The 22,761-nt window shown below is 41.5% G+C and overlaps 5 protein-coding genes across 6 annotated transcripts; 2 read left to right on the top strand and 3 right to left on the bottom strand.

Moving 5' to 3' along the window:
* Positions 1-298: 298 nt before the first annotated feature.
* On the bottom strand, positions 299-2,696 carry LOC108040739 (protein zwilch). The gene is made up of 4 exons (XM_017118323.2): positions 1,537-2,696; positions 986-1,481; positions 658-912; positions 299-595 (listed from the first exon to the last, which is right to left on the bottom strand). Exons 1-4 carry the CDS (start codon positions 2,641-2,643, stop codon positions 528-530), a joined length of 1,926 nt encoding a protein of 641 aa, XP_016973812.2. The 5' UTR covers positions 2,644-2,696; the 3' UTR covers positions 299-527.
* A 107-nt stretch (positions 2,697-2,803) lies between these two features.
* On the top strand, positions 2,804-4,013 carry LOC108040735 (probable rRNA-processing protein EBP2 homolog). Its single transcript, XM_017118318.2, has 3 exons — positions 2,804-2,948; positions 3,010-3,093; positions 3,150-4,013. Exons 1-3 carry the CDS (start codon positions 2,883-2,885, stop codon positions 3,921-3,923), a joined length of 924 nt encoding a protein of 307 aa, XP_016973807.1. The 5' UTR covers positions 2,804-2,882; the 3' UTR covers positions 3,924-4,013.
* Positions 4,014-4,191: 178 nt separating this feature from the next.
* On the bottom strand, positions 4,192-5,318 carry LOC108040734 (G patch domain-containing protein 4). Its single transcript, XM_017118317.1, has one exon. The coding sequence runs from the start codon at positions 5,224-5,226 to the stop codon at positions 4,207-4,209; it is 1,020 nt and encodes a 339-aa protein (XP_016973806.1). The 5' UTR covers positions 5,227-5,318; the 3' UTR covers positions 4,192-4,206.
* Positions 5,319-5,681: 363 nt separating this feature from the next.
* LOC108040728 (ATP synthase lipid-binding protein, mitochondrial) lies at positions 5,682-9,184 on the bottom strand. Its single transcript, XM_017118311.2, has 4 exons — positions 9,096-9,184; positions 8,506-8,614; positions 7,306-7,510; positions 5,682-6,702 (listed from the first exon to the last, which is right to left on the bottom strand). Exons 2-4 carry the CDS (start codon positions 8,551-8,553, stop codon positions 6,539-6,541), a joined length of 417 nt encoding a protein of 138 aa, XP_016973800.1. The 5' UTR covers positions 8,554-8,614; positions 9,096-9,184; the 3' UTR covers positions 5,682-6,538.
* Positions 9,185-11,058: 1,874 nt separating this feature from the next.
* Positions 11,059-22,044, top strand: LOC108040716 (homeobox protein 5). 2 transcript variants are annotated; one of them, XM_017118291.2, is made up of 7 exons: positions 11,059-11,180; positions 11,251-11,787; positions 16,178-16,441; positions 16,504-16,612; positions 17,115-17,252; positions 17,315-17,802; positions 19,402-22,044. In XM_017118291.2, the coding sequence occupies exons 2-7, from the start codon at positions 11,688-11,690 to the stop codon at positions 19,830-19,832; spliced, it is 1,530 nt and encodes a 509-aa protein (XP_016973780.1). In that variant the 5' UTR covers positions 11,059-11,180; positions 11,251-11,687; the 3' UTR covers positions 19,833-22,044. The 2 variants fall into 2 exon arrangements, with proteins under 2 accessions (XP_016973780.1, XP_016973779.1); XM_017118290.2 differs by lacking the exon at positions 19,402-22,044 and having other exon boundaries at positions 17,315-18,957.
* The last annotated feature ends 717 nt before the right edge of the window (positions 22,045-22,761 follow it).

The raw sequence follows: 22,761 nt of genomic DNA, 5'->3' as shown, positions 1-22,761 counted from the left end.
TGCATTCTGGCCTTTGTTTAGAATATGGCCAGCCAAAATACGGCGATAAAAGTGTGAGCAGGGCGGAAGCGGATTTCGGCCAGGTTTTCAAGATTTCCAATGCACGACGACAGCCTCTGGCTCGGCTTAAAACTTGTACGAGTTCGTTTAACATGATTTCTGAGTGCACCACTGGCTTTTTTGGGGGCTCGTGAAAACGCGTTGAAAAGCGTGTAAACAAGCTCAAACAATTGAATGGAATTGGGGAACAAAAGGGGTATGAATAGTTATATAGAATATAATGTGTATAAGCTTACAGTTTAGTTTACAAGAATTATGGCCAAAACGAGCATGGTTTTTAATAATTTAACATGATATAGTTATTTCAAAGAGTTGCTTTTAGCTCTAAGAAGGATAACAAATTCGAGCGCCATGGAATGGATTACAAAATTAAAATAGGCTTTGTTAAATATATTCAATACGCTTAATTATGCTTAAAAGTGTATTAATAATACATTGCCAATTTAATTTCTCTAAGCAGGCCTGCCTCACTTAAGTGAAAGAATCTTGCGGTACAGCCAAGAGTGATATGTGCGCTCCTGCACCATCTCCTTGTCTGCAAATACAAATATTTTATTTAGTCTTTAATGTTTACTTAAATTAATAAAGTCAACACACCATCGCACTGAAAACATTGAGCCAAATTGGGGGGACAAATGTTCTCCGAATTGAAATAGAAGGTGGTCTTCAGCTCACGAAACTTGTTATGCGAACGCATGGTAATGTGCCGTGAGTATGGTTCTTTGCCATCCAAGTGATCTCTGACATAGTGTGCGGATAGGCGGATGTCCATCACATCGCTCAGCTGATCATCAATTGCCTCTACCAATTTAGGAGGTTTCTTTAGCAGCTCACAGCAGACATCATTGTAAACTGAAAAAACAAATTACATTTAAGCACAGGACAATCCAGATAAATGTAAAAATATAAGTCAAAAGTCACTCACCATTCGCCAGATTCAAGTGAATGTGCATCATCAGCAGGTGCTCCAAAGTGCAGTGAATTTGAAACAACTTGGAAACGCGTTCCGAGCTCTCCTGCTCGTCGAAATGGCTGTTTTTGAAGCCTGCATCATCGTCGTCGCCAGCATATTTCGCATTCCCCGACTTGACGGCGCCGTTGTGGTGAAGCAGCGTCTTTCGCATTCCTGCTCCTGGCGTCGGATCTCCCCTAACCGCATTGTGCAGGGATTTTCGTAGCTGGGGCAGATTCTGCGGTGAGCCATCGTCATTCGCTGCTTCGCTGCAGTCCTCCTTCAGCAGATTGGTGCTGCACATCTTGCTCTCCGTGTAGATGAACTCATAATCCTTGTACAGCTTCTCCAGGCCAATCTCTAGCAGGAGTTCCAAAGGCTCGGCGCCGCTTAAGCAGGGCATGGCCAAACGTCGATTGGCCAACTCCGTGATAATCTTGGCCAGGCGATTTTTGTTGGTTGGAGTGTTCTAGAGTTAGATTATGAAGGGTGGTTGTGCTTTATGATCAAGTATATATACTTACTACTATGTTACATCGAGTGGCGCACTGGAAGAGCATATTGAAAGCCATTTTGAGGTCCTTGTAGGAATCGCAGCACTTGAGCAGCTCCCAGAGTTTGTCGGTGAGATCGGTAAGCCGGCGCACCTTGGCTCTTTGCACCACATCCTCGATGTCAAATTCTGCGTTGCCAATGCTATATCGATTTATAAAGCCTGACACATCCGTCATAGTTTGGTTGATGGACTCTCTCAACTCATCCATATCAACGCCACTGCCACAACGGTATGTGGGGTCCCTGGCGACACCCCGTTTGACATCCTTGTGGTACGAGACGATGTCTTCGCGAATGTAGACCAAGATGCGCAGCTGGTTCAAAAAGTCCTGGGTCAATGGACTGCATTCCCCTACCCGAAATGTGTGATTCAGAGCCACTTCGCAATCGTTTAGGTTTATCAGGGAGGGCAGAGCAGCATTGGAGGACCAGAAGCATCGCAACCTCATCTGGGGATTCACCTGGTAGCTGTTTTCGATCAATGTTTCCTCGGGAGCTTTGCCATGTTGCCGGACCAGGGATTGAGAGCTTACCATATAGGCAGGCAGCACTCCCTGGTAGCTCAGGATCCCCCTGGAGAAGTGGGTGGGGTTAAACTCGAACTGCAATAACTGTGTTTGGCCGGAGTCTGCGCCATCGCACAGGATCCACACAGAACCGAGTCCTTCGGACATCTGAAGAAACTCAGAGCATATGATAGACCTCGCCTTGTCCACGGGTATTCCTCGATGGTACTCCTCCTCCAGTTTCCAGGGATTTGAGTGTTCCAGCTGCAGATCTATGGACAGGTCTCCTATGGCGTCCACCAGGCAATCGTCCTTTAGAGGACTGCCCGTGAGATCCAGATTCGACGAACCATCCTCTTTGGGCCTCGCCCTAGTAGGCGTGGTTCGTATTCCAGCCACTGGGCCACTGCGATCCTCCTTGAAGACCAGCACAATCTTTTTTCCAGCCTCTGCGGATCCCACTGCGCTGACCAAATAGGTGGGTGGTGCACCGTAGGTGATCGTGAAGGACTCGCCACATCGGCGCATCAGCTCCGCGTAGACATTTGCCAAATTAGCAGAAGCCAACATTTTAAAAATCACAAAAAAAAAAAGCGGCGGGTTTGAAAAGCAAAGCCAGTGCAGTGTGACCGGGCACCTTTTAAACATTATACCAAAATATACCAGAGGAATCTTAACATGTGTTTCGATATATTCCAAAAAGTGGATACCAAAAACGGTCCATCTCTAGCTTACAGTTCATCTCTATGCCCCGCACGTGTTGAAATTGTTTTCTTTTCATAGTTCCCATTTAATTTAGCATATTTAGCATGTCAGACTTCGAAATGGAGGACAGTGCTTCAGGGTACGACTCTGGGGATAATTCAGACGCAGAGGTATGTAATAATCTTAATAAAAAAACCCTCTTAAAACCGATACTCACACATTATAATGCAGCTGCAAGCGGCTTTTGAGCGAGGCGACCTGAAACCAGGTCTAAATGTGGAGTTCAATGGGCAGAGAGATAGAGTAAATGATGTCGTAAGTAACCAGCTGGATACCTGTTTTTTTAAGCCACTAATCGCTACCCTTACTAGACCAAACTTTTGGCCAAAACAGAGGCTATCAAGCTGCAACTCCCGTGGCTGGAGCGCCTGGACATGATCAACACGCTGGCTCCTTTGGCCCCGGAACTCGCTGTCCAGCTGGAGAAGCACGAGCAGAAACGCGCCAATCTCTTCAAGGGCAACGCCAAGCTGCCCTACATTCGCCCCGAGGAGGATCCCGTCCTTAATGATTTCAAGAGGGAGATGCTCTTCCATCGGCAGGCGCAGAGTGCCGTCCTGGAGGCAATTCCCCGCCTGCACGAGCTGGGCATCAAGACCCGTCGTCCAGATGACTATTTCGCAGAGATGGCCAAGTCCGACGAGCATATGCAAAAGGTGCGCGCCAATTTGATGGCCAAACAGCAGGGACAGGCCAAATCCGAGCGCATCAAGCAGATCCGCGAGCAGCGCAAAATGGGCAAGATGCTGGCCAAGCAAACGAAGGTTCAGCGCGAGGCCGAGAAGAAGGACATGCTGGACAAGCTCAAGAAGTTCCGCAAGGGCAAACTGAAAAACCTGGACTTTTTGGAGGACGCCAAAGCTTTGGAGTCCAAGCAGAAGCAGTCCGCCGAGAACCGCAAGAAGCGCAACAAGAAGTTCGGCTTTGGCGGCAAGAAAAAGGGCCTGAAACGGAACACCAAGTCCTCCTCCGCAGGATTAGATGGCGAAAAGTCCTCGCGACGACAAAGGGGCGTCAAGGCAGGCGCCTCGGTCAATAAGCGAATGGGCAAGTCGCGGCGCATTAAGGCCAAGGGCAAAAAGTAATCCACTAGGATTGCCGACTATCATTAGGTGACCAAACTTTAGTTTTAAAATGCTGTATAGATTTTTTAAATACATTCAACTTTATGTGCACCAATGTGATTTTACTAAACGGGATTCGTTCCGGAATCGAGACCTTTTTAATTGCTTTTATTTCAGATAATTATATATCTCCCTAATACTATTCATTAACTATATAGAAAGTCAATAGAATTCATTTCCAGAAAGAAACTAACAATGGATCTTTTTTTAAATCTTTTTTATTTACATATTTCTATACATTTAACTATTGATCCACCTCTTTATTCTTTTTCTTCTTTTTTTTACTTTTAATTGGTGCTTCGGATACTTCGGTATCATCCTCTGTTTTTCGCTTCTTGTTCTTTAAAGGTTCTTTGTCTTCTTTATCTTGAGTTGGCTCTTCACATTCCTTTGGAGAATTCTCAGCTATATTATTTTTTCTCTTTTTAATCTTTAGGGGCTCCTCTGGTACTTTCTCTTCCGACTTATCTGCTTTCTTCTTCTTTTTCTTCTTGGGTTTCTCCAGTTGGTCCACTGTTACCTCTTCTAAAGACTCATCTTTCGCGGCCTTTTTCCTCTTTTCTGGTTTCACAAGCGGCTCGAGACTATCGTTCACAGTTTCTTCCACTGGTTTTTGATCCTCCACAAGTAACTCTTCAGCTGAATCCCTTTTTTTCTTGGTTTTTTGGTCAGGAACGCTATTTAGTTTTGCCTGCAGCTTCTCCAGCATCTCGCGCTCCTGCTGCTCGAGTCGGGCAATTTTCCCGCTTAATTTGAGGCCATGACGGGCTCCCTTGTGCGCCGTCCTTCCTCCACAGGCTTTAAAAAGTTCCTCATCCGTGAGCACTGCCAACTTGGTTACCTCTATGTCCTCTACCTTAATGCGTTCAAGAGTCTCCACCTCGCCGCCGTTCTGGGTGAGCAAAGAGGTTTGCAAGAAGTTGTCGTAGGTGGATTTCCCATCGCGGGCGTGCTGTTCCTTGGCTTTTTTCAGCTTCCGGGCGGAGAATCCGCTGGTGGAGATCTCCACCGCATCCTTTCCACATTTCCGGGAGGTTGAGACCTGCCCATCCTGCTGAATTTGTACCTCTACATTGTTGGCGGCATCATTAAAGCACCGTTCCCACCAGTGATCATTAAACTCCTTGGCTCGGTCCACTCCCAATCCTGCATTATCGAACTTCAAACTGGCTTTTAAGGGAGCTGCAATTCCGGTGTTGTTCTTGCCCAGGCCATCGCCCTCTTTCCAGCCATATTTTCCGAGTATTTTCTTGGCGAAGTCCATGAGAATTGCCAAACAAACCAAAAACTAGAAGATCATCAAAACAAAACACACGTGTGGTGCATTAGAGATGACAGTCGCCAGCCCACACGAATTATCGTTATCGCGCTAACAGCTCTTTAACAGAAAAGATTTTTCATAAGTATAAATTATGCGATTTATTATTAATTCAACACAGCAACGTCAAATAAATGTTCCACCAGACTTTGCTCGCAAGTAATTTACCTCAAGAAGTATTAAAAAACGACCCCAGAGATGACATGAGTTCAATAACTCTTAACAGTAGAATAACAGAGAATTCACAAGGTGATTCCGGTCGATAACTTATGCTAATGAGAAGGGGGGTTTGGTTGTGGCATTTGGGCGCTGAAATTTAAAATTACCAAATCGACTATTTAATCAGTTAAACCAAATAACTATTTCACCAACAATTATTTAATAAAAACAACCTTGTTGCCTCCTTTACACATTCATTTCTACTTTATTTCACGTTTCAGATGCGCTCTTCGGCTCAAATCGTTCGCAACCACTTTTATAACATGTTCCATAATAAATATTAAGTGGCAATAAAAAAAAAACAGTGTTTACGTTAAGGAAACTGATTTTCTTCGAATACAAAATACTTGAAAACAATGGGGATTTTCAGTACGCGCCACAATAAAATCGAAAAAGTTGCTGAGCCCAACGCTCCTCCAGACTTCCGACCAGCCACGCCCACACACTCGCAAATCCGGGGTGGTCTTTGCAGAAAGGACCTCCACGCATTGCCTGCCGCTGGAGATTTTAGTCGTTTCGATGTCCAAGAACTTCGGGGGAGAGAGAGAGCCTTGGTCAGCGGACATGAAGGTCCCTTGCGGGATTTGCAAAGTGTTGAGCTGGACTGGACTTCATCCGAGGATGCGGTTCGGGTTTTTCAGTGAGCCGGAAGCTTACTTCAATTAAAATCTAATTTTAATCTTTGTCGTCTGGGGGCTAATCGAATCCAATCCAAATCCTTCCTCCTGATATTTCGGTTGTTCAACTTAAAGTAGGTGTGTGGTCTTCTCCTCGCTCGCATGTTTTTTAAAAACAAAATTACATATATTATGTGGTTGTTGGTATTTATAATTAGATAGTGGTACAGGATGTTCTTGTTTGCTATCAATCAATCAATCATTTTATCATTAATAATCGAAAACGAACGTTGGTGTTGCTTGTTCTGGTTGTTGTTGTTTGTTTGAAGTGTTGTTTGGTTGCTATTCTCGTTCGCATGCGACTTGCACACACGCCCGATTGCAGGAAACAAGGACGAGCAATCGATGTGCACAGGGATCGCTTAGAAGGCGAACAGCAGCAGGAAGGCCATCATCAAACAGAACAGACCCATGGCCTCGGACAGGGCGAAGCCCAGAATGGCGTAGGAGAACAGCTGCTGTTTCAGCGATGGGTTCCTGGCGTAGCCGATGATAAGGGAACCGAATACTGTTCCGATACCAGCACCTGTTGTATTGGTTCGTTGTCGCAGAAGGGGATAAAAAGAAAAAGAAACAAAGCATTAGTAAAGTGTCCATACTGAATGTGAATGATTAATGATATTTAACACAGAATGAGGCAAGTAAAAACCGAAGCTTTTGTCAAAATGTATGTTAACTTTAGGACAGATATCGTTTTTTAGGGTCTTCCCCCGCTCCTTTTTTGTCTCCTTCTCGAAGTAGTCAGTCACAGATTAGTCTGAATTGAGTTCTGCCTTAAAAGACAGCAAGCACATCGCACTAAAAATGCTGGCCACGAAAGATTTCAATGCCAACCAAGCGGCGGTCACGGGGATGGCAACGCTTGGTGGCAGGATTTCTGGTACTTTCGCCCTGCAATCACACAGGTTTCCTGCTGGGAAATGAAGCAACAACAAAAAGCTTGGCCAATTCTCAGACCTTCCCGGGGCATTGGTATAGAGAGTAATTAGATACTCGTAGTGTGAGCCCCAGATGCTAGATTGTAACTGACTGGAAGATAAGGAAGAAAAGGGAGCTGGGAATTTCCCTACGTTTGACAATGAGTATAAAGATGAGTTTGACATGAGTGCACAGCGAAACCAATACGAACCGGATCCAGCGACACCGACTGTTGCGGCACCAGCGCCAATGAATTTGGCAGCCGAATCAATGTCACGCGTGACTGGCGAGGTCTGGAATGACCTGATCTGTGGCAGCAATGCAACTGGGGTTGTGTTCTGAGCGGCCAAAGTCTGGCTCTGGCTAATGACGGCGCTGCTCAATGGTCGCAAGTACTGCTTGGAGTTGGCGAGGAGCTGAAAAAACAAAATAATGGTCAGTTATATAAGAATCAGTAAGTCGTGTTTATCGCATTGCTTGAGATAAAGATTTCAGTTAATATAGGGGGTATAGTATTACTTTTTATTTTCGTTAAGTTTCAAGTAGTAATTTTTAAACATCAATAGTAAACAATCATTAATGTCGCCCAATAATTAAGTTTTTTTAATATGCATTCATTTATCAACAAACAGTTTCATATATATTTGTTCTATTGTTTTTAGGCTCTAAAGTCGTTTTTATTTAGTTTGAACTATAAGTAAATTCTATTTATGGGTGATTTGGATTCTTAGTAGTTTAGTTGCTGGGTCATTTAAAGCCATATATAGACGGATCATGCCAAATACACTACATCTTAACCCTATGTATCCGCACAAGTTCATTGCTCTGCTGTAATGGGCTAATGCCAAGTTATGCAATCGTTAAGTAATTTCTATGGGATGGCAAGTTGGCCGTATAATTTGTTTTATTGAGATACATTCGTTGTTTTTATATAGTTGTCATTCGCCTAATTTGAGGTTTAACCGTATATAATATTATAAACAATGTCAATTATTGCCATTTTCCCCACTCTTCTGTCTTTTTTCACCCCTCATCTGGAAAGCTTTCGCCGGTTCTAACCTCAACCAACAAAACACACCTAATGGATTTTCTACTTGTTATACAACGCCATAGGGGCAAGTTTTGGAAACCACGAAACAGATCCCTAAATCAAATGTCACAGATATAGTTCTATAATTTCCATTTAATAACACTTAATTGTTCGCTTCCACTGTGAGCACACATAACCTCAAAGTTATGCAACTGTATGCCGTCTGTGTTTTCTCACCGCGGCCATTGGAAGTTCACCACGCCAAGGCGGCATGTAAATTGTTAAATCGGGGGTAAATCAATGCACTTTTCCGATAATTATGTAATATCTCGAGGGTTTTAACTTTATCTCGCACAATAATCAAAATAATGGTGTACTTACAGCGCTCCTGGCAACGGGGGCAATGCGAGAGACTGTCGACACGAACATTTTCGGTTGATTTTCTTTTTTTTTGTTTTGCTTACGACAAAATTGAAGCTAGCGCACGGCTCTGCAAAGATATAGACGGAATATATCGGTTAGTTGGGGCTGAAGATCTGAAGAACATAATCCCATGCCGCCTCAGAAAAAGTTACGTAACGAGCGAAAAGCTGCCTTCGCACCGTATTTCCACTCGATTTGCTGCTCGATATTCGCTTATTTCTCAATTGAAAACGATTTACTGCCTTTTCTTTAAAAAATTCTGCAGTTTTTCCGACTTTTCCAGTGACGCAACGACTCGAGACACACGCACAGTACTGAAAACCTGACTGGCACATGTGTGTGTGTGAGTGTGCCGCAAGATGGCGACGGATTATCAAACACGTTTCGCATTTTCTTGGCGAAAATTCACTCGATTCTTCACTGATAGCAGCGCTTTTCCGCGGTTTCTGGCATCTGAGGCGTTTTCACGGCTGTTACCCAACAAAGGGGTGCTGATAAGGGGGTGCTCCGCCGAGCGGGGAGAAGAAATCCCGGAGAAAGCAACTCACTTCGAACAAACCCTTCACAACAGTAAAACGAATTTGACCAATTCGGTGACTTTTGGGGGGTGCACAGTGTGCCCGTTGGTGGGTGGTAGAAATAATACCAACTTAGGTATTTTTAAAGAGAAAAACTTTGGTATTTTTAACGATTTTTAGCAATGTCACAATCCTTGGTTCTGAAATCTGATTGATGTTGGGTAATATTGCTGTTTACTAGTTCAACATCGATGTTTTCACCTGTAATGCTCCTTTCTCACTGAGTTACATTTGGAAGTATATTTTTCCCAACTAATTGCTAATTTCTGTCGTTTCTTGATTAGCAAATAGATGTAGAGTCGATCTATCCGAGTTCGTCCGTCCCTCCAATTTTATGCATACTAGACTCTTAGCTTTGGAATTATTTTAATTAATTAAATTAAATATTAATATACAACTTAAAATATCATTATCTACTTTATAGAAGAAATATTTATTTGTGTAAATGATGTGTAAAACCCGCACTTCTAAGTCCATAACTTTTCTTACAGACATCCGATTCCAAAGTGGAATTCTTTTTTTGGAGAATTGAACCACAATCATTTAGAAGAATTCCACTTTGGAATCGGATGTCTTTCCAAATTTGCGAAAAATGGCTTTGCAGAAAAGTGACCTAAATCCTGCATTTCTAACCCCATAACTTTTCTTACAGACATCCGATTTCAAAGTGGCATACCTCTAAATGATTGTGGTTTAATTCTCTAAAAAACTGCATTCTCAACTTCGTTTGTATTTTGGGGTCTATTTTTAGTCATTTTGACAGTGTTACCCCTTACCAAATTTGCGAAAAATGGCTTTGTAGAAAAGTGACCTAAAACCTGCACTTCTAAGCCCATAACTTTTCTTACAGATATCCTATTCCAAAGTGGCATACTTTAAAATGATTGTGGTTTAATTCTCTAAAAAACTGCGTTCTCAAATTCGTTTGTATTTTGGGGTCGATTTTTAGTCATTTTGACAGTGTTACCCCTTACCAAATTTGCGAAAAATGGCTTTGCGGAAAAGTGACCTAAAACCTGTACTTCTAAGCTCATAACTTTTCTTACAGACATCCGATTCCAAAGTGGCATACTTCAAAATGATTGTGGTTTAATCCTCAAAAAAACTGGGTTTTCAGCTTAATTTGTATTTTGGGGCCGATTTTTTGTCATTTTTCCAAATTTGCGAAAAATGGCTTTGCAGTAAAGTTACCTAAAACCTGCACTTCTAAGCCCATAACTTTTCATACAGACATCCGATTCCAAAGATGCGTACTTCTAAATGATTGTGGCTTAATTCTCTAAAAATCGGCGTTTTTTATTTGGCTTGTATTTTGTATTTTTCAAATGAGTGGTCAAGTAATTGGTCCGAGTGGGCATCACCAAACTTTTAGCAAGGTATTACATAAAACGTTAAAGATTGAAATGCAAAACGGCTTTAAACGAAATTCAAAACAGCTCGCAAAACATGACAACTACAAATCTTTACCACAGAAAAATCAAAACAAAGAACATCTGTCCTTAACTCAAGTTATGAAGTTAGTCCAATGTGGACAGGATAATTGAGTTAAGCCATCGATAACTAACACGATCCAGTGTGGAGAGTAATTATGACATCAAAAAATACTTGTAATGAAAAGAATTATGAATGAGAATTCATTAAACATATATATTTTAGTAACTAAGTTCGTTCCGATAAGTTCTTAAAAGAGTCTAATAATTAATCGATAAGAAAACGACTTTGTGGAATTCTTGGGATAAACGATAGTTGGGCGGGAATTCAAAATGTTGAAGGTCGTGGATCTTTTAGAAAAACTTTTAAAGAAAGTACATACAAATTAAACTGTTTTTGTTTTTATTATTTAATGCAAATTGAATATAACCGCCTATATCGATTGTCTAATTAACCCGTGCCTCAAGCCCTGGTTCCTCGCTACTCACCACAGTCACCCACACCACCACAAACGCAGCATAACGCGTCGTTCGACGTCGGTGTTTGTGTCTACGTCACGTCGGTTTAAATTATGTTTTAATTACCAGCTACTGCAAAGGCAACTCTATCGAAGCACATAATGCTGTAAGTATACTTAGCATTGATTTGATTCAGAGATTAGTTAAACCCAGTTACGCCCCCAAAAATGTTGCAGCCCTCAATTGCATAACAGCACTTGCGCATAAGTGTGTGTGTGTGGGGAAACGCCAGAGGACCGAAACACACCACACCGAAGCGAGAGAGAGAGCGGAAAAACGGCAAACACCTGAGTTGTGCTGCATTTAAACAGTAAAAACAGAGTTTTTTGTTAAAAACTGTCGTCATGTCCGGATGCTGACTATCGATAGCGATTAACTATCGCAACACCAACATTCAGTACTCGCCCAGCAAAAGTCACCACTGCGCATTGGAGGTGGGTGGGAGTCGCCGCTAAATAGACACTGCAGCCCTAGAAGATGGCAATTTCAGTGGATTGCTGACCTGGCCACACTAAACAGCCCCGATTTTAGTTGCTGTTTTTTTTACATAACTCGCCACATTCGTTCGCCTCGGAATCCGTGATATATAATATACATGATAATATAATATATTATGGCCGTTTTCCTGATCAACGTCTGCAAGTACAATGGCTGCGGCATCACATTTCCGAGCTTGAGCGATCTGATTTCCCACATCGAGGACACCCACATAGGTGAGATTGGGATCGTAAATCGCGAATATCGCTATCATTTGACCGTCGCGTGATGTTCTCGGTGTGTTTTGTTTATTCTATTTATTTACTCGCCGACGGCGGCATAAATAAAAATATATAACAGGGCAAAGGTGTGCGAGTGCGTGTGAGTGTGTATGTAAATGGCTTCGTGGTGAACTGAATGCTGTTTTTAACGTGAATTGCAGTTTTCATTTAGCATATATTGCATTTATAATGGCAAAATCGATGCTGGAAGTCGCTACCTGTGCTTGCCTCACGCACACCAATGCACTCTACACCGTACACACACGCCCAGTTTTCCAGGCGCGTACAGCATTCGGTGATCGGCGTTTGCCTGGAAAGTGCGGGTGCGAGCGAGAGGGCTGTACAAGCAAAACAAAAGCAAAAAAGCCGGTGATCCATTCAATACCCCTGTTTGGGTGTATTTGTGTGTGTGTTTGGAAGGCCAGCACAGCATCTAGTTGTTGTTGTTTTTGTAGTGGAAACCGGCGAGTTGAGCGCCCTTTTTTTGACCTGTCCGCATGGCTTGGCTTCGGTTTTTCTGGTATTTCTTTGCAAAGCAGGTGTATCCGCATCCGGTAATCGGAGTTGCGCTCTATATTTCCCCCACTTCCACTCCACCCACACGCACAATCGATACTTTCCCGTCCACGTGACTCCCGAGGGCTTCCAATTAATCATATTCATTGTGTGCCGACTTTTACCGGCTGAAATAAACAATTTCTAATTTTAGTGTTGGGCGGGGCGGGGATTTCGAGGAGGGAAAATCAATAGAGTTAGGCACAGTGTTGTATTACGAAAACAGGGGTTGGGGGTGGGTTAACCGTTAACGGGCTTTATTCCCAACATGCCGTGCGTGAACTGAAAGTAATGTTGCGTTTTTATAGAGTTTTCAGAGCTGTTCTAGTTATAGCTTTTCAACGGTTTCATGAATACGACTTATAGAAATTAAAATTTCAAGTCAGTTTAAATGTAATTATACTTTAAGTAAAAAGTTGGATTATCACCCCTTCAAATATTTTTTTTGTTATAGGAATAATATCATAACCAACGCTAAACATGACCTCGAGTTGAAGCCAAACTACGATTAATGTACTCATTCACAAGTCGCAAAAAATAATTTTTTGATTTCTTAAATTTATTAAAAGGCTTGTGCTTCATTCAAGTTAATATGTGAATTATCATAAGCTATATAATTTTCTTTCGGTGCCTATCCAGGCTCTTTTGCTTACACATACACTGGCAAAGCGAGAGGGGTTAAATAGAGAGAGAAAGCAGAGGGGTTGCTCAGCTGACTTGCTTTCGGTTACGTTGGCAGCTGTTTTGTTGTTGCCACTTCTGCGTGATAACGGTCAACACACACACACATGTATGTATAAAATGGCTGCCCGGGCAGGCTTTCTACCTCACCACCACCCCCTTTTGTGTCCCGGGGCATTACATAAAGCCCAGACTTTGAGCATACGCCCACTTGGCAACTGCCACCCCAAAAAAGCCCAGGCCCAGATACAAATACCTCCCAAAAACGCCCCGAAAACCCGCATCCCCCATCGCCATTGCGTATCCATTTCGTGTGCGAGCTGTTCTGGGGCTTATAAATGCCCATCATTTCATTATCTCGAAGGACATTCGATGCGTGGGTTCTGTGGATGGATGGATTTATGCCTGTTATCAGGATTCCTTGGGCGTTGTCGCTTCGTTTCGGTTTGGTTGTCATGGGCAACTGAAAAAGCGGGCGAGACCTTCAGGTTTGTCCTTTTCACAGTTGCCTGGCACCTGTTGTGTCTCAAAAAATGCCCGGGATTATTTATGTGTGTGTTTGCGGCACGCTTGTCTCCACTGCGCTTCGATAACCATCTGCCGCAGTTAACCCACTGAGTAACTGCCCAAAAAATGTGCACCTGTCAAAAATGGATGTGTTATAATAGCATAGCAAGTAGTTTACCTTACTCAGGGATTTAAACAGGAGACTTTATCAAGTAGATCATAATTATAAATAGCGAATAAAAGAATCCACACTCTTCATGAAAAAATAAATAGACCAGTCATATTTCAAAAATCTTCTTTCCTAACAGCACTTGTCACTTAAATCACAGGACAATCGCAGGTTAACCAGGTGTACCAAACCAATTTATGAAATGAGTACAGTTATTCCTAATGTCTTTTGAAGGTTATTTACTGGGGTTAAATCAATCACCCCGTTTAAAGTGTCCCTGCACTTGCAATGTCAACATAATTTCGCTGCAGTCAACGACTTGTGTTTATCAAATTTCAAACAAAATGGTCTTTGCAGCTATTGGAAAGTTTTTGAGGCAGCTGCCAAAATGAAAACAAACCGAAACCGCATGTTCAAGCGAAAAACATTTGTTATCTTTTTTTAATTCTGCAACAAGTGCATGAGTCATTCACAAGTGCAAAAGAGAGAGGGATCTGCGTTTATTTTGTTTCTGAAATACGAATAACGTATGATATACGGCGACTGCTGATGTGGGTTTGTTTGTATATATGTATATATGTATTTACTATTAGTTAAAAGTTGTTTGTAAAATACTCGATTTGATAAACACCCGAACACCAAGGCAGCAGTAAAGTGTCACCTACAGAGAAGTCGTGAATGTCTGGGGTTATCAACAGCGAAATAATAATAACAATAATGAAGGCGGAGCAGAAATAAAAAAATCGAACCGGGTGAACTGATTTGACCGTTGACAAATGACGCCGTGTTCTTGAGAGGATGAGGGGCGTGGCACAACGATTTCGTCAGCTAAAAAATATATAATTGCAGTTTCAAGTTGCGAATGTTAAAGGCACATAAATACTTGATGAAATGTTACCTAAAGTACGTGGAATTATTACGCACATATGGAGTGTCCGTATGTGTCATCGATCGATTGCCCGGCACGTAGACATCACCGCAAATGTTTTTAATCGCATTTCGCTCTGATAAGCAGTCTAAAAATCGAGGCGGGGGTGTTACTAAATGAAGGCATATGTTTCGCATAAAAGCCAATTTGCGGCATATGTTTTCTGTTCGAACGAAAGTACGAATCGAAGCAATTAAAGTGCATCGTTATCAAAGTGTTATCGCGTGAGTCGTAGAGTGCGGAAATGCATAGTGTGCCCACCGATTCGTAATCTTGTAAGTGTTTCCACAAATTTCTACAAGATCGTCTAATGAAATGGAAATGCAGAACAAGATTTAAACTTATAAACCTTCACTCAGTTTGTTTATTTATTATCTGCTGTTTAATCTATTCAGTGGCTATGTCAAAGCAATTTATGGGGTTCCCCCTTTTTTAAATTTTTTGATTCTTTAAACATTCCAATTGTAACTAGCTTCTCATGGTTTCCGTGTCACGCAAATAGGGCGTTAGATCTTTAAGAATTCGCGAAACTAATATTTTTTAGTTTTACCTTTATAAATGAGATTAATATAATAACCTTGTGGAAGCGAATATACTAATAATTTTCGAAATAAAAAAGCTAAAATTATGAGACCATGTAATCTGATTAATTCGGGGGACAAAATCTAGACCAAACAAACTCTATCATCCGAATGCGGAGTACGTCTGATTAGGTAGTTTTCTAAAAATTGAAGTGAGGCTATCACTTTGTAAGATCCGCAACTGATCGATGGATGTTAATTTATCGTTTAGCAGCCCGCTAAGTTGTACTGCAATCAAGTGACGAATACACAGGGTGCTCATATGATGAATGGGCCGTCTGACACAGTTACGCACCAAAATGATTTAATTGGGAAATAAAGCGTGCGCGGTCTGCTTATGGAGGTTAGGTTGCTCGCACACATGGATCGAAAAGTAAATAAAGACGCAAAAGGGGAGGCACCTGTTATTATGCACTCGCTGATTAAGCAAGCTTTGGGCTTATGCTTGTTCTGGCGATAAGATAATGTACCCACGCTATAGAGCTGGCCATGTGCGCCTCCTGGCACTCCGCGCTTCTCTTCGAAGACCCTCGGAAAATGCGTCAACAGGCGCACTAAATTCGTCGCCATACCCCGTACGTGCACTCTCGCTATTTACTTATTTCGACATTTTAATAATAAATTGCCCGGGCTGTGGGTCTTCTGAATGTCTGTGAACTTGTTCCAGTGCAAACACAGCCGTTGACGACGAATTTCGGATGCAGGTTTCTGTTCTGGCTGCCCGCATTCCGGTTCGGACTTTGATCCCGACTTGAAAGGGAATTTTAATTAGCTAATCCCGTTTTGAAAACGTTCTAGCAGGGTCCGCAATTATTTCCAGTTTTATGTAGAACATTACAATGGAGTTCTTTCGTAAATATATTAAATTGCGACAATTTTATGATTGCTACTATAGTGCAACAATCTTTCCATTCCATCTTGCAGACTATGACCCGAAGGTGGTCGAACAGAAGGAGCAGGCCCAGCCTGCCTGCCTGCCCTTGAGCTACGTCCTGCGCTTCATCACCGAGGATAACCGCAAGGAGGCGGGCTCGTTCCTGGCCAGCAACACTACCGCCCCACCGACCACCAACAGCGGATCCAACTCCGCTGGCCATGGAAATGGCAATGCGGAGCTCAAGCGAAAGCTGGCTATTAAACACCACAGCTACAGTATGTCCTCGTCCAACCGCAGCACTACGCCTACAGGTAAGTGAGATTGTAAACTATGTAATATGATTTACCTAATTTTTGATTTTCTACTCATTTAGGCAGCGAAATGGACGAGGACGAAATGGTGGTCACGGAGTCGGAGGATAGCAACGACTCGTGGACCACCGAGGAGTTTAGCTCCGAATTTATCATGCGCTATGGCAGCAGGTTCGTTTACTATCACTAATTATACCTCTAGTTACTAAAATTACTAGGTAAAATATTATGAGGATTTACTTTTTATTACGACTGGAATATTTACACCTTTTAGTGCCACATCTAGGGGAAATAATTAGCTATATTTACATTTCAAGTTCTCATATAAATAAATAGTGTCTAACATGAATGGTGATAATTTCTAGTTTTTAAAACATTCCATTAGATGTAGATGTGATGAAGTGCCCGGCAACGCATAAGTCTTTTAGTGATAATGGCGTATTTATCACAACATGACTGGTTTCTGGTTTTTTTTTAGCATGATTCATATCCACTTTTTAAAAGATTCATAATTTCCAAACATATAAATTTGAGTTCTTGCAATTATTATCTTAAAAATATTGTCAGATCGTTAAAGAAAAGTACATTAGTACAATAAAGTTAAGATTTAAAGATTATACAATATTAAATCAATCTAATCTATATATTTAACAACTCTGAATTATTATTATAGGCATTCCGGTGGCGGAAACAATGGCACGCCTGGCAATGAAAAACCCTTCGCCTGCCCTGTTCCGGGATGCAAAAAGCGTTACAAGAACGTCAACGGCATCAAGTACCATTCAAAGAATGGCCACAAAAAGGATGGAAGGTAACGATAGAGCCGACTAAACTGCTTGGTAAACTGGAAGCTGATAATTCTATGTTCCACAGAGTTCGCAAGGGCTACAAGTGTCACTGCGGCAAGAGCTACAAGACGGCCCAGGGCCTGAAGAACCACGCTCTGCACACTCACAACTCGCAGCCGGACAGTGTGCTGAATGCCCAGTTGGCCAATGCCTTGGCCATAGGCGATGGCGCATCCACTACGCCAGTGGGCAGCAGCAACACCTCCAACCCGAACCCGCCGCCCGTCATTCAGCGCAGCAACTCGCCGTCGCAGTCGCTGGGCTCTCTGAGTCCGTCGAGCATCAGCAACATGTCGAGCAGCGCCAGCAGTTGTCACGGAGGCAGCAGCAGCCTGTCTGGGAATGGAAATAATAATGGCAACAATGGTAGCACACCCAGCAACACTGCCATTCTCACCGGCAATGCGAATGTCCTGCAGCAGCTCAGCGCCGGGAATGTGGTCACCCTGACCAATCTTCCCACCCAGCAGCAGCAGCAACAGCAGCAGCAACTCCATCAGAACACTGCAACAGGTAACAGCAACAACAATTTAATGCGCAGCACACTCGGTTTAGTATCCATTAAAGCCAACAATACGCCGACAGCCAAGTCGGTTAGCAACCTAATGGCTGCCAATGCCACCGCCAGCAAGATACTCAAGCTGGCCACCAATGTGGCCAACGGAGGTGGGTCCGCCATGGACATTGTGCAGCAGCAACAGCAGCAGCTCAACAAGTCAACAACCAATGGCCAAACCGTGCTTAATGGCAGCAAGCCACTGCCCAATTTGGTCAACTTGGGCATACTAACGCCGGCCACTTCACCCACCAAAAACACACAGACGCTGACCTTCACCACCACGAATGGTAGTAGCCAACAGCAGCAGGCGTTGGTGGCCTCGTTGGCCAAGAAGACCAACATATTGCTCCTCCAGGAACCTAATCAGTTGCTGCAACAGGTTCAGCACCACCAACAGCAGCAACATCAACAGCACCAAGTGCAACAGCAACATCATGTATTGCCCATAAGTCCCACGAGCAGCATCAGCGGGAATAGCAGCAAGAGCAGCTCACCCACGCCGCAGCAACAACAGCAGCTGGTCAAGAAGGGGAAACTTGATCTAATGGAGTCCATGGACACGGATGAGGGCCAGAGCGATGGTATTTCGGAGAGCGTGGCTGCAGCAATTGCCAGCATCACGGATTGCAAGGACGACATAGGAGGAGCAACAGTGGCGGGCATTGAAGTTGTAGGCGCTGGCGCCGTCAACGAAGAGACGTAGCCTATACTCAAGCAGCTACTGATGCACCGAAAATTGACGCTGGAACCACCCAAGGCACTACATTGACCAGCTCCTCCGTATACGAAAGACATTCTAGACTCGCCAGAATGCCAGTCTCAGGGGGCAGACTCACCACTCACTCACCAAAACACCCATTTGGAAACATTTCATAGACTGCTTACATACATACATGCTTAGAGACCAGAAACATAAGTTGTGTTTTAAGTTGAAACCCCTGGACCCAATCTGTTAATACCAATTGTAACATAAAACTAATGAAAACAACCCCACAAATGGCATTGAGTGTGCAATATTCAATTTTGTATTATTTGAAAGAAAGAATTTTAATAACTTTTATATGTATGTATGACTATCATCATGCTTGTATTAAACTATTTACAACGGCTGATCTCCTCTTAATTTAATTAGGCTAAAAAAAAAACACCACCACACAGACGAAGCACGAGCAACAATTGTAATAAAAAAAAATTCAAATTGCAAATTAATTTCCAACTGATCCATTTAATTAATATTATCACTACCACTTTAGCTTTAGTGACTATTCGTATTCGACTAAAACCAAGTATTATTTATGTTCTAAGCTCTAGCAAATTGAATTATACGATATATATAAAAGCACACCCACACATCTACTCGGATATTTTAAAGTCTGCTCATTAGTTTAAGACGACCCTCGACGTTGTGCAATATTTTTAATTTACTCCTAAGTTTTTACCAATTTCAACTCTGTCGAATTTTGGGTAATGTTTATTTCCGTTTCGTTTGTTTTGTTTTGATTTTATTTTATGTTTTTCGTTACTTCTTTTCCTTTTCTCTCTACCTATTGCAGAAACCTCTTACTCCTGCTCAAACAACAGCAACCTCAGCAATCCGAACAGCAACCACAGCAGCAGCGATTCCAGCAAGCCTCCGATGACTGTGCTATCCGCCGTGCATAAGAGGTCCACAGCAATTGCTCCTGCAAAACCGCCCACCACGGGAAACTCCCTGCCCATGCAGATCTCGCCCAACTTCATTGAGCATAAGTATTCGGCGCTGGTCATGAAGGAAAAGTTCTTCTTGAATCTAAGGGCCGGCAAAGCGGTGTCCAATTCTTCCGGAGGCGACGGAGTGACTGCTACTTTGGGACACCAATCGGATGTGGGCATTTCTGGAGGGTCAGGAGGAGGCGGCGGCTTGCGGGCAGTTGCTGTGGGCCAAATGTGCGCGCTTCAAAACGAGCACATTCACCAAAATCTCTACAAGAAAACGATTAACTGATCATCAGATCGGATGAAATGTGGCAACCGGAGATGCGGAGACGCTGGGCGCCGTTGAAAAGCAAGAGAGTTGGCTGTGATGATGTAGTAACTAACTGACTAACAAAACCGGACGAGAGGCGGAGCAAGAGGATTCGTCAATATGGCAGAGATGGGAAAAGGATGCATCGATAAGAGGAGAGTGATTAAAGCAGTGGAGGAGCTGGGTGTCGCCCTAAGATCCTTAGAGAAGTTTTCCAAGACAAGGCAACAAGAAGCAAGAATTTCCATTGGCTTCCAAACAAAATACTACAAAATGCAAAAACAAATTCCATGCATTTCGCAATTATGAAAATATCACACACAAGCACATAACAAAAAACATTAAAACTAATCTCAAACATAATAAGCAGGAAATTCTTAAAATACATAAACTGTACATAAATTTGGCCTGCTTAGAAAAGCTTCTCTAAAACAGCTTTAGATAATTTTAAAATTAAAATGAAAAAAAATCGAAACAAAACAAAAAATCGAAAAAAGAATTAATTATACACACCACAAAATTTTAGTAAATATATTTGGAGATCTTTCTTCAACTAGTCATTATTGTAGTTAAATTAAATTTTTGATTTTATACACTCATAAAAACCAAAACTTTCTAACTGACTGGTTGGTGGAATCCCCAAACCCTCTATTTATACCTTTAGAAACTTTCCCCTGTACAACTTCAATGAAATCTTATTCAGGGGTTCCGCCAATCAGTTGATGAAATCATTTTTAATTCAAAAGTCATAAATTGGCAAAAAAATACACAAGAAGTAAGGAAGGAGAGAATGGCGCAGGAAAATGGAAAACGCTTTCGAGCAGACCATTTGAATTAGGAAAATTTAAGGTCGCAAACTTGCCAAGGCAACTTCAAGCGAGCCAAAAAACTGCAGATCCGATGCAAAAATTGATAAATGTCGAATATTTCAAGAAAAAAGAAAAATAGTTAGCTACAAATTTAGGGGAAGCCAGGAGGCGTTTCCACTTAGGAGCCACAATAACTCTACAGTAGTTATAGTATTATACTTATAAAGCACGCTATTATTTATACAACAGAGCATACATATGTAGCTGTGTGAGTGTGTGTCCGTGCATGTATTGTAATTGTTTATTTATAGTGTTCGAAAGTCCCTAAGTGTAAAGTCCCCCAAAAAACATATACAAAATATACGATACGAAAACAAACATATATTTGTGGATACTCTCGACGATTGTATTTCATTGCATGCCTCTAAATTTGATCGAACTTCCTATCCTAGCAGAATCGGGTTCCTTAAACATTCAACCAGAACAAAAACAATGAAATTTTTAATATACGATATTTATGTCAAGTATACCTACATCAATTTAGTCAGCCGCCAAAACAAAACAAACAAAACCTTTTCAGAGCGCATTTCGCAGACGCCCAGCGTCTTAAAAAGTAATCACAACTAAAATAAATAGTTCAGAATCCCTAAAGAGATATAACACCTAGCTATCGATGCATACTTACATCTAGATAAAATATCTTTAAGTCCTCACGCTTAAGCGACTCCCAACGGATCGCCCTAGTTTAGCCAAACAACTTTTATATAGAAGGAACTATCTTCGGTCCACCGGAGCCCCATCGAGTTTTCAGGCAGGAGGTATATGAATACCATCCCTGCCTTATCACTCGCTTTCAAACTTTCAAAATGGATAATGAACTCAAAACCCTCTAATGAAAACAATAAATTGAGTATGTCATCTTATATAAGACTGCTGTTATGTTCGTAAATATATTTAATATATGTATGTAAAATTAACGAAAAACAAAACACACACAAAAAAAGTAATAAAACAAAAATAACATTTAAATAAAAAAAATCACAAAATCCAGAAAATGAATAAAAACCTAATGAATAGTTAACGTATTCGTACTCTACCTACATACTATGTACTATATAATGTATTGTAATTGTAATTTACTAATATCGTAATATTACGTAGAGAATTAACTAAAGTCTAAACATAAACCATCGACATCCACATCAACACGGCCGCAAGATAGTCCTGACAAAAGGGCTTATTGACACATTCACATGCGCCACAAAAAAACATTATCATCCACAAAAACAACAAAATGTAGTAAAATATTCTCTTTTTGCTTTATGTGATCTATTACATACTACATATACATATGTATAATAAAAATGTCCTTCAAAAACAAACTCAAGTAAAAAAAGTAATTTTTATTAACACATTAATACGGAATATTATAATTAAAGGTCAAGCTCTAAAATCGAAGTTTTGGGTCACCCTCCATGAGTAATTTGGAAAAAAAACTTTTATCCTAGTTTTTGGACAAAAATATAAATCAAAGCTAAATACGAAAATTAAAATGCAGATTATTTTTTTGGGATTTTTACAAAGACAGTTTTTCTTATTTATTACGTATATTTATTGCAGAATTGATTGTTTTGTATTTACAAGGTATTCATTTACGTATACCTACAAAGTTTAATAACCAATCAATAAATGACAAGACTACCGAACAATTTCCAGATAATATTAAAACTCAGATTTCAAAATTAAATTTTAGGGGGTATATGTATAGTATTTGATCCATATATCTACTTATTTTTTACTAAGATTTATAAAACTATCTAACTGAATAGCAAAGTGATTTTATAGGTAACCCTGATGACCTGTTTAAAACTTTGGTCAACTTACTAGACGCGGCAAGTTGGCAAAATTTTTACAGTGTCAAAAAACCGGTTACCCAGGCTGCTATTTATATATCTGAAAATGGCAACATTTAGTGGTAAAAAAGTCGCGTTTATATTAGAACAAGAAAATTTGAATCATAGCGGAGAAGATTATAAAAAACCATTTAAATTTGTAAACCAGAAATATAAATAGCAAGCCCTCGTAATATTTAAAAAACT

This window comes from Drosophila rhopaloa, unplaced genomic scaffold, assembly GCF_018152115.1.
Source record: "Drosophila rhopaloa isolate 14029-0021.01 unplaced genomic scaffold, ASM1815211v1 contig_167, whole genome shotgun sequence".
NCBI classification, from domain to species: domain Eukaryota; kingdom Metazoa; phylum Arthropoda; class Insecta; order Diptera; family Drosophilidae; genus Drosophila; species Drosophila rhopaloa.
This window is presented reverse-complemented; position numbering and strand designations above follow the sequence as displayed.